Source organism: Oreochromis aureus, linkage group 11 (genome assembly GCF_013358895.1).
Source record: "Oreochromis aureus strain Israel breed Guangdong linkage group 11, ZZ_aureus, whole genome shotgun sequence".
Classification (NCBI taxonomy): domain Eukaryota; kingdom Metazoa; phylum Chordata; class Actinopteri; order Cichliformes; family Cichlidae; genus Oreochromis; species Oreochromis aureus.
The window spans coordinates 34,813,525-34,826,855 of record NC_052952.1 but is presented as its reverse complement, the minus strand read 5'-3'; the positions used below and the strand labels follow the sequence as shown (position 1 = coordinate 34,826,855).

Here is a 13,331-nt window from a genome sequence, read left to right as displayed (position 1 = left end):
TTAATCTCTCCTATCAAACTGAGTTTAATCTGAGTCTGAGCAGATATTAGAGTTGCTCTATGAAAATTGTTAGTTGAAATTATTTGTGAAGAAACTCATCCTTACTAGTTAAGGTTTAAGGAATACCCAGCTCAAAGAATCAACTTGGATACAGTGTGGAAAAGAAACCAAAGATATTCCAGTGATAAGATGTGCTAGCTTTGCGTTTCTTTTTGGGTTAAGATAGAGTCCTGCATTTGGGTTCTGTGAGTTTTAAAAAAATAAAATAAAAAGAATAATCAAAAACTTCCTCTTTATTACTTAGTATGTCAAAGTAAAAAAATAAAAACATGCAAAGACTGGAAACATGGGTGATGAGGCACAAACCACAGACAATGAAAGTGGAAGTAAAACTAAAGGAAAAGCAGAAGAGACTCAAATCTAATACAGGAAGCAACTTAACAGGGAAACAATAGAGACAAAGACAACACTATACAAGAAAACATTGAGTGGCAGAAATCGGCTGCAAACACACTGAACAGTAACAAACTACGATTTCAAAATAAGACTTCTAGAATGCACAGTCTAGTGTTTCAAAACAAAAATATTACATATATAATGGACAGTAAACTTTGGCATAATGAGGTTTAATGCTGATTATCATTAAAATATACTGGCAAACTGAAAAACACCACATAAATATATATTTTAAAGGAAATTAGTGAGAGAAACTCTCCAGGATTCATCAATGGTCTGAATTTTCAGTGCAGTCTCTCATCAAGTATGTCAAAAGTGATGATAAAAATAAAAACTACAGGGAAACTCTTTGGAAGATTCTTCTGCTGCTCATTTCTGTCCAATTCCAACCAGAAGTGCCACCAAAAAGCAAAGGTTTCCCAGAAGGTAAACAATGATCAGGCAACCGTCGCCCCTGAGCTGACAGACCAAAAAAAACCAAACAAACAAAAAAAACACAACAACAAAACAAACAAACAAACAAAAAAAAAAAACAGTAAAATTACATTACAAATACTCCATCTTGTGGCAATCAGTGAATGTTTGCTTTTATATTTCTTTCAGCTTACCAATGCCGATTCCATTTGATCAGCAGTACCATCTGAAACCCAGAGCAAAGAACAGTGAAATATTGCAGGACACGTTAACTGAAGTGAACTAAAACAGTCGGCTATGTTTTTAATCATTGTATTTATACAGCTTGAGTTATGATATTAGTTTTAAGCTTTAATGGAATGACTAAGGAGCTTGGAAAGAAAAGCGTCTGGACTTCTTTGAGTTGCTTGAAGACGTTTCACCTCTCATCCGAGAAGCTTCTTCAGTTCTAAGGGTCAATTAGTGGGGAGAGATGAGCCCTTGTATATAGTATTGACAGAGTATTTTATTTAATAAATCGTCACTACACTTCAGCGCAGTTAAAGTGTAACAGCTTTTGTTCCAGCAGACTGGCATACATTCTTACGTGTTTTCACTTATCAATTAATAAATACTAATATTTGATGCCACTGTATTGTACCATCTCCACAGAAAATCTTGCAATACAATGCCTTTAAAAAAAAAAAAAAAAACCCCAAAAAACCCATCCAACCCTATTCTGAAGTGTACAGGGGTTATACTCGCTGCACACTCAGCTAAATGCTGCCAAACTGATCAGGTGGCTCTTCACAGTGCAAATGGACTGTTGGGTCTAGATCAGTTTGTCATTAAAATGTGTCTGGGTAGTGAGGATTGCTTCCTCTGTCACTGAAATGCTGAAAAACAAAAGCCTTACCTCTGTGCTTAACTATCCAGTCATGGACCTCCAACATGATAATGAAGAGAACTTCCCAGGCAAGGAAGCCACCCATCACTTTCATTAGCCACCCATCATCACTGTCAATCCTGTCCAGGCCTGTAAATATGGCTGCCACTGTGTGATACAAAGAAGCAGGCATTTTAAGATTAGCAGCAGGGGTGACCGTGAGTCCGCTATTGGAAAGGTTAGGATTTATTCAAGGGCACAAAAAAGCATCAAGTAAAACAAGCATACCTGCTAAAGATTTTATTGCCACTGCATTTAAAAAATGTGTCCAGTTAAACAGATACCTCCTATCAAAGAAAAGAGAAGAAATATTAACTCATCAGCTTCTGGAGTCCATTTGTTGAACAATAGGCAATACCCAGCACTCATGTCCTAATAGAGGCTAAAATAAAAAGATGCATTTTAAATCAATTTGGGCTCAGGGTGGGGCAGCCATCTCCTGCATCTGATTGGAAGATTCATTTTTTAATTCACAAAACCAAGTGTCATTACTGCCAATGTGAATTACAATTTTACTAAATCAATATTCAGCCTTAGTCAGTAGCATATGTTCCAAAGTCTGGACTGTGAAAGACCATTAATATAGTCACTGGAGTCTCTAGCTTTCCATTTAATATTAGAGTAGTTACGGAGTTGCTTTCCTTTGCAGATGTGTTGCCGAGTGAGGAAAGTCAATTAAGAAAAAAAAAGTAAAATAAAAAGCGCAAACAGGTTGGTGGTGTATCAGTGGCTTCCATTTAGGATTAGATTTCTTCCCTACAGTCACCTAGCCAGCCAGTTCAGGAAAAACTGGTGGGGGACAGTTTCAGGGCAAAGCTACTTGTAGTAGGATTTTTTTGAAACCATGGGGAGCCCAGTCTTGCATTCATTGAGCCTTGCCTCCAAAGCTACAGCCAGGCTACTTTTATTAAAAGGAGCACTGGCACTAAGAGGCCAAAGGAATAACTCATATGCAAATATTTCCTACTTGGTGTGTCAGTGTAAAATTGTTCTGTGATAATAGGTTAAACTTTGCAAAAGTTTGAAATTGCAAAAACATTTCTGGATGAAGTATGAATACAACTCTCAGGCCAACAACTAAATTTATAACTGGTACTTTAAATGCACTGCTCCCTCTGCAGTTATTAAGGAAAACTATTCCTGTCCCTTTGGTTCATGGTTTTTACAAAACTTGTAATTGTATGGGTTATTTAAATAAAATTAAAAAAAGGAAAAAAAGAAAAAAAAAAGTCAGGCTATTTTTTAATTTGTTTGAAAAAAAAATTGAACACAGTACTCTTAAATGTGTATTGAATGTCACAGTATATTGAATAAACACAGATTGATACATACAGGTGATGTTGTGGCCCACAGCGCAGCAAAGCCCCAATAGGCTGGATGAGTGAGAGGATCATAACCAGGCAGCCCAACACTGGATGTGCTCCCTGAAAACCAAACACACCAACTGTCACACACTGAAGTATTTCATTTGGCTATTCACACACACGAAAAAAAGGTTAACCTTTTGTAGTATACATTTCTTTTGATTGATAGTCAAACTTTGGTCAAACTGCAGTTTGACTAATCAAAAGACTTCAGAATAGGAGTCTAAAATACAACATATCAAATGATATTGATAGTACCCTCTTATGAGTTCCAAATTCCTTTAAATGGTAAATTGGAACTAGCTCAGGTTTATCACTCAAAGCCTTTCCTACTAAAACTTTTACACTTGGGCATAGATAAGTGCTGTAAGAAGTATTTTTCCCCCTCACATTCTCACTCTTGTACGGATACTTCAGGGGCAAGTAAAGATTCAGCATCTTCCCCAAGGATGCTACTTGCACACTGGAGGAGCTGAGGATTGATCTACCTGCCTTCCATTTGATAGACGATTTGCTCTACCACTTGAGCAAAGGTAAAGCCTCCAGAAATAATCACACAGTGAAACGTACAAGTGTACCTTTGGGAATACCATGAGAACTTAATTGTTTCTATATGTAACTCAGATGATGGGCTTCTGCTCCACTTGCATTTTGCCTCAATGATTTGCAATACTAGCTTATTAAAAAACATAAAATGGACCAACTTTTGTCTTCTCCATAGTTTGTGTTTTGTCCTTTCGGTTGTTCATGGCGCTGCCATTTTTTTCTCCAATCACACAACAATCAGAAGCTGCAGATGACCACCATCCTTCAGTCTGGTTTTGCCAAATGGGAGTTGTTTCACCACACCAAATCAAGGGGGTGTTCCAACCCTGGTATGGTTGTTGCACTTACATTAAGTTACAGTGACTTGACTGTTCTATAGAAAACTAAAGTGAAACCAAATAGATGCAGCCCATGTTTCATCAGATTCATTTATCCCTCAAAATTATCTCAACTTTCTGAAGCCTTTGAAATGTGGATTGGTTGTCAAAAGCCATCGTTTCTGCACTACCACTACAACACTTTAAACCCATCTGTTCAAATTTGCATATTCACTGTGAACCCACTGTTTGTTCATTTTATCTTGTGCTTTTATTTTATTGTTCTTCATTTTTCCATTATGTGTTTTATTCTATTGTAAAGTGTCATTGGTTGTCTTGAAAGGCGCTTTATAAATACAATTTATTTTTATTATTATAAATGTATTATAACTGGTGGGGGGGAAAAGTGCAGTCAAACTTGGCTTTTTTTTTTAAAGACAAATTACAGTCACTTTAAGGTCCACAACTCAACCCCATATAAGTGGTTGTTGGTAGTGGGAAGGAAGTATTCCTTTCCATTCTGTTAGAAACCTGCAGCAGAACCAAGCTCAGGTGATGCGGCCATCTGCTGCAACTGGTTGAGGTGATGGGAGACAAGACAGACAACATGTTATGGAAGAGAGCCAGAGAATAACTAAAGATTAAATGCAGAGTGATGTATAAACACCATTTGCTGTTTCTAAGCAGCAGGGCTTGCGTAGGTGTTTGGACTATTAAAATTTGAATGGCTGACAATTTTCTTCAAACAGAAAACACATTCCTTGTTTGTGCCCAAGGTAATGATTTCTGTGCCATATCAACTAAATCTTCAGCCTTCACTTTAGATAATCATGACAAATCTCTTGTTCACTCTTGTTTTTTTCCCCCCCACTTATGAAAAATGCCAAGTTGATTTCTATTGTGTCACACTTGGAATTAGAAATTGTTTGCTTTCATTTATCTGAATTACTGCAATTCCTTATTCATTTTTCTCAAAACCTCCTTGGAACACACTTGCAAGTTGTTTAGAACACAACTGTTTGGGTTCCAAGTACTCTTGTGCCACACCCTAGTTAAATTCAGTGGTACCAACCCCTTATCAACTTCAGAGACCGATTTAAGATTTTAGTTTGGACTTTCAGAGGTCTGCGTGGACAAGTTCTGGCATAAATCAGTGAATCTTTACATCTATACATACAGTGCAGCTCCCTGAGCCAGCAGGCCCTGATCACAAGGTGGAGAACTAAAGGAGATGAGTCCACTGTGGTAAAAGCTCAGACTTAAACTTGCCGTCCCATAATGCCTGAGATCTATTGACTTGGTTTCTATTAAGAATTCGACTACAAGAAGAAAAAAACAAAAACAAAACACAAGTAAAACCTTCTTTTTAACCCTACTTTTAAGGCAACTTTGTGACATTTATCTTGAAAGGTGCTAAATAAACAAAAGTAATGTAGGATTTAAAAATTAACATTGTAGGAAATTGAAGTGTTGCAACATAATTTGGCATGCATTGGCTTTCATATAGTCAAGTAATCAATTTGTATTCAACAATTACAATCAAAACTGTCAATACTAGGATTGACTTCATATCAATGCCAATGCACATAACATTATATTTACTGAGGAGAAGAAAATCACTCAGATAAACCCAATTATAGTCATTGATTATGGCTGACCTGTAATGGAAAAACAAATATAACCTGTGTGGTTGTAGCAGAGCCAGTATACTAACCCCAGACCAGTCCTGAGCATGAGTGAATAATTGGTATTCAATGATTACAAACAAAACCTTTGTGAACTTCAATATTCGGGCCAAGTTCATATCATAAAAATCATTATTTACTACAAAATAGTGTTACACAGGTAAACCCAATTTTGTCATTTGATTGACCTGTAATGAAAAACACAACAAATCGACTTCGATCAGAGTTGGTGTACTAACCCCAGACCAGTCCTGAGCATACGAGAAAGCGAGGATGAAAGCGATGATTGTGGCAGCTACTGTCAGACACATTACTGCAACATGGACCTGGAGGAACACAAAGAATACGACATGATATTAAGCCAACCAAACCAATCACCTGTTCCCACATGACATTACGCTTTGACCAAGCTCTCTTACAACTCTAACATATCTGAAATATGATGCTTAATATTTTTAGTTGTAAAATTTATTCTAGATGCAAAAACACAAACTTTAAGTCATTTTCGAGGCTAGTTCAGTTTGCAGAAACTTTAGTATCAGATTGAAAAGATATAATATGATGTCTCACCACAAACCAGAGATCTTTGTTGTACATTCTCTTTCCCTTGGCCATTTTTTTCAGATATCGGGCAACCATCATTCCTAGTGATGCTGTGGTCATCCAGGCAATCAGCATCAGTGCACCTGAAACACAGTTTAATACTGGCATTCTCTCCACTTGACAGCAGTAGTCACATTTCTGATTGAAACTGGTGGAGTCAACAGAACAAAGCTAATACCACAGTGAGTAGCCAAGCAGCAACTTTGGGTTAAAGTAAAAAGAAACTGAGTCTATTCCCAGAATTAGAGGTAAAGACAACGGCATAGAAATATTTTTCATATCTTTCAAAATCTAGTTTTTTTTTTTTTTTTTTTTAAATTGATCATTTGAAGATGATTACAAATTATTTTTTTGCATTTTGGCAAGTCCTTGTCTCATGATGAAGGCAAGACTTATTGCAGAGCAATCAACCATCTATTGTGTTCACTTTACTTTATTTTAAGTTCACTTTAAATACCTTCGAGTCTACTCAGCATTATAGATTAATCTTATTGAAAGTATAACTAAAATGTCCCCATGTTCTCAGTAGCATTTATCCTGACCAGACACCTTTTCACACCATGGCTGGCGACAGTTTGGCCAAAGTGAGAAATTACTTTGCTGACTGATCCCCAACCCCCTCAAAAGAAGAAGAAGAAGGAGAAGAAGGAGAAGAAGGAGAAGAAGGAGAAGAAGAAGAAGAAGAAGAAGAAGAAGACAACAATACAACACTTCACACAGATCTCTCTGTGCAAGATCTTACCATGAGCTTTCATGATATCAGGAAAGTCACCATTGCCGACAGCCAGAGGACTATAAATATTGATCGCTTTATTGCTGGAGAAGTCATCTGTATGGAATTTTATTTGTCCTGCAGGAAAAATGTAGCAAAGCTTACACAAGTGTATGGATGCGAGTCAGTATATGTCACAAAGGCAAACACTTAAACACACATTCACAACAACACTCACATTTCACAGAATAAGCTATTAATAATTTCCCACATACAAATTCAGCTGTGGTGGCAGAAACTGAAAGTGGGCTTCATCATTCATAATGCATACATGGAAAATGTCTGGCACTGAAGTTGTGAGGAGGAGAAAAAAGAAAAATGAAAAGCCACAGCTGGAATAATGAAAAGGTAAAAGTGAGCATGAAGGGCATCAGCTTACTGGAGATACCCATTTGCTGAATCTATTGCATGTTAGTAATGAACCAATTTTAACCAGCTGGGTTAAGATTTGTTGTCAACATGTGGCTGTGTAGATTCTTCATCCTGCAAGAATGTCTTGAGAATGACTGCTATTTCATGTTAATATGTTATGAAGTCCAAAAATACTGACTATGACTACTACAACATTAACTATATAGCTAGCTTTTAAGTTTTATCAAACTTTTTTTTGGTTTTTTTTGTTTGTTTGTTTTTTTTTCATTGGATGCTCTATTTATCTTATTGATCCAATTTGTTAAATTAGATAGATCGCATGCCAAGCATCATTAAAAAGACACCTTTAGAAAATGTTTTAAAAGGATGACTGGTTTGGTGCAAGAAACCATCTGGCACATGAAGTTACGTTACCGCTGCTGGTGGGTCCATGGACAAACAACAGGTAGTAGGATTGGTTGAAACCTGAAGTCCCCTGAATAGAAATTACATTCGTAGTAGTGAAGGAACAGCTGATGACACCGTTTTGCACCGACGTTGTTACATTATAAACATTTCCCTGTAGGACACAAAAAAATGCCACAAATTTCAGATATAATTCATGCCATCAAGTGGAGAAATATATACTCACACACACACACACTTCACTTTTTCTAAGAGCAGCAGCAAAGAAAAAGCATTAACTATTTAACCCTTGTATGGCGTTCGTATTTTTGTTACTCAGCCAGTGTTCATGGGTCTGGCGGACCCGCTGGAGTTTTGGCTTTCCAATTAACACTATCAAACAATTTTATGTTAAATTACTCAACAGATGTTTACTTTATCCCAATTACGAGCCATGTGAACAGCAAACATGGTTAATTTTTTCCTTTTACCTTTGTTCGATCACATTTATGAATTAATGTGCTTCTCGTTTTTTGTCAATAAAATGTTATAAAAAAAATAAAATCAGTTCTAATCAAGTGTACATATCCTTATACCATATTTTGCAGGTTTTGATGGTATATACTGCCTAAAGGGGCAACGGCCTCTAAATGGCATGGGTCTCACAGACCCGAACACCATACAAGGGTTAATTAAATCTAAACATTCTAGTCTGACAAATCACTGATATCAGGAAAACTTTAGTACCAGAGGACGCGTTTCTGGCTTTGATCGACCTGTTGAATACATGTGTTGCACACCAGCTTGTCCATTGCTGTTTACGCCGCAAACATAAATATCATCATTTCCCTGAGGAAAGAAATATAGGAATAAATTAGCACACTTTGTTAGTTGTGAATAATTTTGCATTGCTCACAAAAAGGAATCATCATAATATTTTATTAATCCTAGAGAAAGTTATGCAACTTGCAGGCAAGTGAACAATGATTGCATTACAGCAGGTTTTCACTAACAGGTGCTGTTAAAGACAAGTACACCAAGAGCCTTATTGTTGTGATCTCTTAAAACAGCGGTCCCCAACCTTTTTTGCCTCACGGACCGGTTTATGCCCGACAATATTTTCACGGACCGGCAATAAGGTGTCGCGGATAAATACAACAAAATAAAACTAGTGCCGGTACCGAAAAAAGAAGATTTATTCATAACACACGTGAAAAGACTCAGGAAAACCGAGTAAACGATAAAAACGATAACAAAATAACGCTGAAAACCGATAAAAACCCTGAAAACCACACATTTCACACCTGAGCCTCAACTCTCGCGGCCCGGTACCAAACGACTCACGGACCGGTACCGGTCCGAGGCCCGGGGGTTGGGGACCGCTGTCTTAAAACATTTCATAGAATGAAGAATTTTGTCTTTACACTACCATTATTTGATCAGCAGAGAATCCAAAAGCGATGTATCCTTCATTAGGACCAGTCATCTCATAGCGGACGGCTGTACCACCAGGTAACATCATGGCTGACATGAAATAACAGCTAGAACTGACTGCTGGGTCACAGTTTGGAGGCTGACTGAAGCACACCTTGGTGACCCCACAGCTAGCACTAGAGATGGATCCAGCTGATTTCTGGATACAGACAAATGGAAAGAAATTGCATCATTATTTTGAAAATACCATCTTATTTCCTCACTTTACATGTATATTTACACTAAGCCAAAGCTCATTACACGATGTCAGTACTGCACATTACTGTTATACAACTCTGCTAACAAACTACAGAGACTGTGTACTCATGGTATAATTACATGAGTGCATTAATTTCAATTGCTTATTCCACCTAGGGTCATGGGTGGGCCTGAGCCCATCTCAGTGTATCCTAGTTGTCAAAGAGTGAGACGGGTCAAACAATCAGAGATAACAGAGACGGCACACACTCACACCTACGGCCTGTTAAGATTCAAAGTAATCTAATGAGGATAGCATAGAGAGAGGTACAGGGAGAACATCCAGAGTTCATGGGTCAATGATAGTGCTAACCAGTGAACCACCATGCTTGCCCTAACATCAGTCTATGAAGTTCTTGCCTATTTGACATGGCCAACTGAAAATGTCTTGCATGATATTTTCAAGACCAAAATGCATGTCTGAGACTTCACTTGAAAGTTAACGGTGTACAACAGTTTCTGAAAATGTGATTTGTTGGCAAAGTTGAGAGAAAACCAAACACTCACCCTAATCCTGGCAGATATGAGGAGGGCAGTAAAATCTTGAACAAAAAGCCACATTTAAATTTTGACAGGATCACGATCTACCAGGTTCACCTGTTGTATGAACACCTAGGTCTGGTTTGTTTCACCCTCGCTTTATAGGTGATTCTAACTATACACTCAACAATGACTTTAGAAATTTGCGGTGGGATGACTAACTTTACACCACCTTGTCTAGCATTCACACACACCTGCACTCTCATGGCTGAGGGCAACTCCGGCTACTCTGACAAACAGGTTGTTGAAACCGGGTGTGAACCACCAACCTAACAAATAAACTGCCATCAGGCTCAAAGCCAACAGACACTTTTAAATCAGCCCATTTGACTGATGAGTCAGCTAGACTAATTGCCAGTTTCGTAGTTTGTTAGTGAATTTTACACTGTGTTCAGAACAGACATAGTTACTTACAACTGCCGATCGAGCAGCTCTACGATTAGTGAAGGTCAGGACAGGGCTCGTCACATTAACCCAAAATGTTGTAGAATTCTGCACAAAGGATGCACTGCGGGGACACCAAAACCAGTGAGAACTGGGGTATAAACACTTGAGCGTTATGAAAAGCGCTTTGCTCACATGTGCAAGGCAACACAATAGAATTCGATTTTACCGGAACTGAACCCCTTTGATGTCTCTTGATGGTTCTGATTTCCATGTCACCTGAATGTAGCTGCTATTAAAGCCTGACCTGTGGGACACAGCTGAGTTCTGGACACATGTGCATACACACAAGAGAGAGCAAATGATATGTGAAATACCATACACTTTACTGTTCATTAGCTTGTCACAAAAACTAATAGCACTGTATTTAGGATAGGTAGGTCCACATGCTCCCTGCTGCAGTGCTGAATTACACATTTTTTTCTTTTGTTACAATTTCCATGCTAACAGTCAGCAAAACAAATGACAGTATATTCAGTACAAGAATGACGCGTATCACACATGCTGCTAGTATCAGCGTCCAGAAAATTAAAGGAAACTCACAGGTCTTTGGCTGCAGGTGAGGAGTTTAGCAGCCCCTGCTGGTATGGCAAAGGAACCCACAGGAGTCTCGTTTCCCACTTCTCTAGCCTCCAACAGGAAACCAGTGAATGGTGTTGAGACCGGACCCTGTAGCTCAACTTGGAGTCACAGAAAAACAAAATGTTAGCTTTGCGGTCACATTCAGGAAAGACCTGACAGTAAATTTAGATATTAAGATACTTCAAAGTTTTGTTCGAATAAAGAAAGAGAATGTAACTAGTGTTATTAATCTTTGACAATAAGATTGCTGAAGAAGTGCCAAAGATAATTTTGGTCACTTTAAGGGCTGCAGCGCTTCATCGATTAAATACAATACCTCGATTATTAAAACATTTAAAAACAAACTTAAATCCGCGATGTATCCCCCCCCCCCAGAGGTTGATGCACCGTTTCATGTATAACTGGCAGGCTCAGTGACCACTAAACCGCACGTGTCTCCACATCTGCGATTAAAAATATATTTACAATAGAAACGTTTCTAGGAGCAGGGCTGTGCACAAGAACTATGACAGCATTAATCCAAAGCAGCTCTCCGTGATTAAACAAAAAGCCTAATAACAACAATTAAGAGACTGACGTGGTGTCCGTGTAGTGCATCCTTTGTGCTCTGCTTTCTGCTCCGTCCACCGCGCCCGTGTGTGTTTGTGTTTAAACAGCGGGAGGGAGGGAGCTACAGCTTAACGTGGAGCCGAGGTCTGTCTACACACACAGCGAAGAACAAAAGAGCTCAGGTGACGTGAAACAAAACATTTTACTGCCCGAAACAGAAACGCTTCGAACTGTTCGAACTGTAATCACCAGTAAAACCTTCAGTCCACATGTTTAACAAGCTCCAGGACAAAGTGAGCTTTACAGGTGCTCCATCCACCGCGCATGTGTTTAAACAGCGGGGGCGGGCTACAATAAAGCTATAGAAGTTGCATTAAAATAACTTTGTCTGATAAGATGGTTAAAACCAGGCCGACGGGGGAAACTGTTCCACTTCCTATCGCAGTCACACCTGCAGAAAACAGGGCTGACTAAAAGGGGCATGGGGTTTACTATTTATTTCAAGGCATTTGTACAATTTCAGTTTTAGAGTAAAATAAATGTAATTTGGATTGCTACTTTGAAATCTAAAGTTCAATCACTAGCCCACGAAAACACGCACAAAAACACGTACACATGAACGCACATCAAATCTACCACATCTCGGAGATGCAATGCTGTCAACGCTTTGGGTTGAGAGGTGGAATCTGACCAAAGAAAGAACCACTCAGTCAAATATTTTAACGAGTCTTCTTTACAGTATTACTACTATAAATGGGAACAGAGTCCCAACTAACAGTTGTGGCAGATGTTATTCAGAGTCATTTAGAAAATTAAGCAAAGAGACTGGTCTCTGAAAAAGTCCCAAGCTGTCTCTCTGAAACGTACATAATAGATAAAAAGGAACACTTTGAAAACTCCTCAGATCTCAACTGGTGAAAAATTAGGCTGGATAACTGTACTGAAATCAACTTTGTAATGCGTTCGGAATGAAAGGATAACATTTGATCGAAATGTTGTCGGACAATCACAAGCAGCAATCAGGAACCTCTGTAGGCGTGATGCTGTCGTAGTGTCTCATTTTCAAAACTAATGAAGACAAAACAACAACAACAACAACAACAACAACAAAAACCCGTTAAAAGGACGAGGAGTCAAAGTCTCAGTGACCTTCACCTTTAAAACTATTCCTGTTTTGGCTGTTGTCGCACTGCTGTCCCTAGATCGCTTGTTGTTAATTTCATTACACCAAAGCAGCTGAAGCACACACCCCTCTTACTGAACTCATCAGCTCAGTAACCCAAAACTTTGACTTCATGCTATATTCCAATTGAAAAGTGTATTTTCAATGTTTTTCAGCAGTGTCTTGGTATACTGAATGAAAGCTTCCTTCTCTGTGTTTAGACTATAACCAGGGTGAAAGTGGGATTTGGTTCGTTGGGTGGGGGCTTCAGTGTTGGTCCTTCGGCACGAGGAATTGGATTGGATTTAGATCAGCCAAAAATCTGTCCAGAATGAATCCAGGTGTAATTTGTTATACAAACAACGTGACAGCAAATAGTGTTATTAAGAAACACGAAGAGAAATTTAAAGATGAAAAATTCATTGCATTTATTTTCTGACTTGTCTCACCGACACCAGTTAATCTGAAACACCGGCCTTCTTTCA

General features: G+C 38.4%; 1 protein-coding gene across 1 annotated transcript in view; it reads right to left on the bottom strand.

The window, feature by feature from the left end:
* Positions 1-275: 275 nt before the first annotated feature.
* Positions 276-13,331, bottom strand: part of LOC116314049 (putative ferric-chelate reductase 1) — a 13,410-nt gene continuing 354 nt past the window's right edge. Inside the window, exons 2-15 of the mRNA XM_031731932.2 lie at positions 11,097-11,233; positions 10,723-10,820; positions 10,524-10,617; positions 9,268-9,471; positions 8,586-8,687; positions 7,869-8,013; positions 7,053-7,160; positions 6,278-6,393; positions 5,947-6,033; positions 3,128-3,219; positions 2,024-2,082; positions 1,766-1,903; positions 1,065-1,096; positions 276-915 (exon numbers count right to left, since the gene is read on the bottom strand). Of these exons, the coding sequence (XP_031587792.2) occupies positions 826-915; positions 1,065-1,096; positions 1,766-1,903; positions 2,024-2,082; positions 3,128-3,219; positions 5,947-6,033; positions 6,278-6,393; positions 7,053-7,160; positions 7,869-8,013; positions 8,586-8,687; positions 9,268-9,471; positions 10,524-10,617; positions 10,723-10,820; positions 11,097-11,233 (1,502 nt within the window). The 3' untranslated portion in view covers positions 276-825. The remainder of the gene's footprint in view (positions 916-1,064; positions 1,097-1,765; positions 1,904-2,023; positions 2,083-3,127; positions 3,220-5,946; positions 6,034-6,277; positions 6,394-7,052; positions 7,161-7,868; positions 8,014-8,585; positions 8,688-9,267; positions 9,472-10,523; positions 10,618-10,722; positions 10,821-11,096; positions 11,234-13,331) is intronic.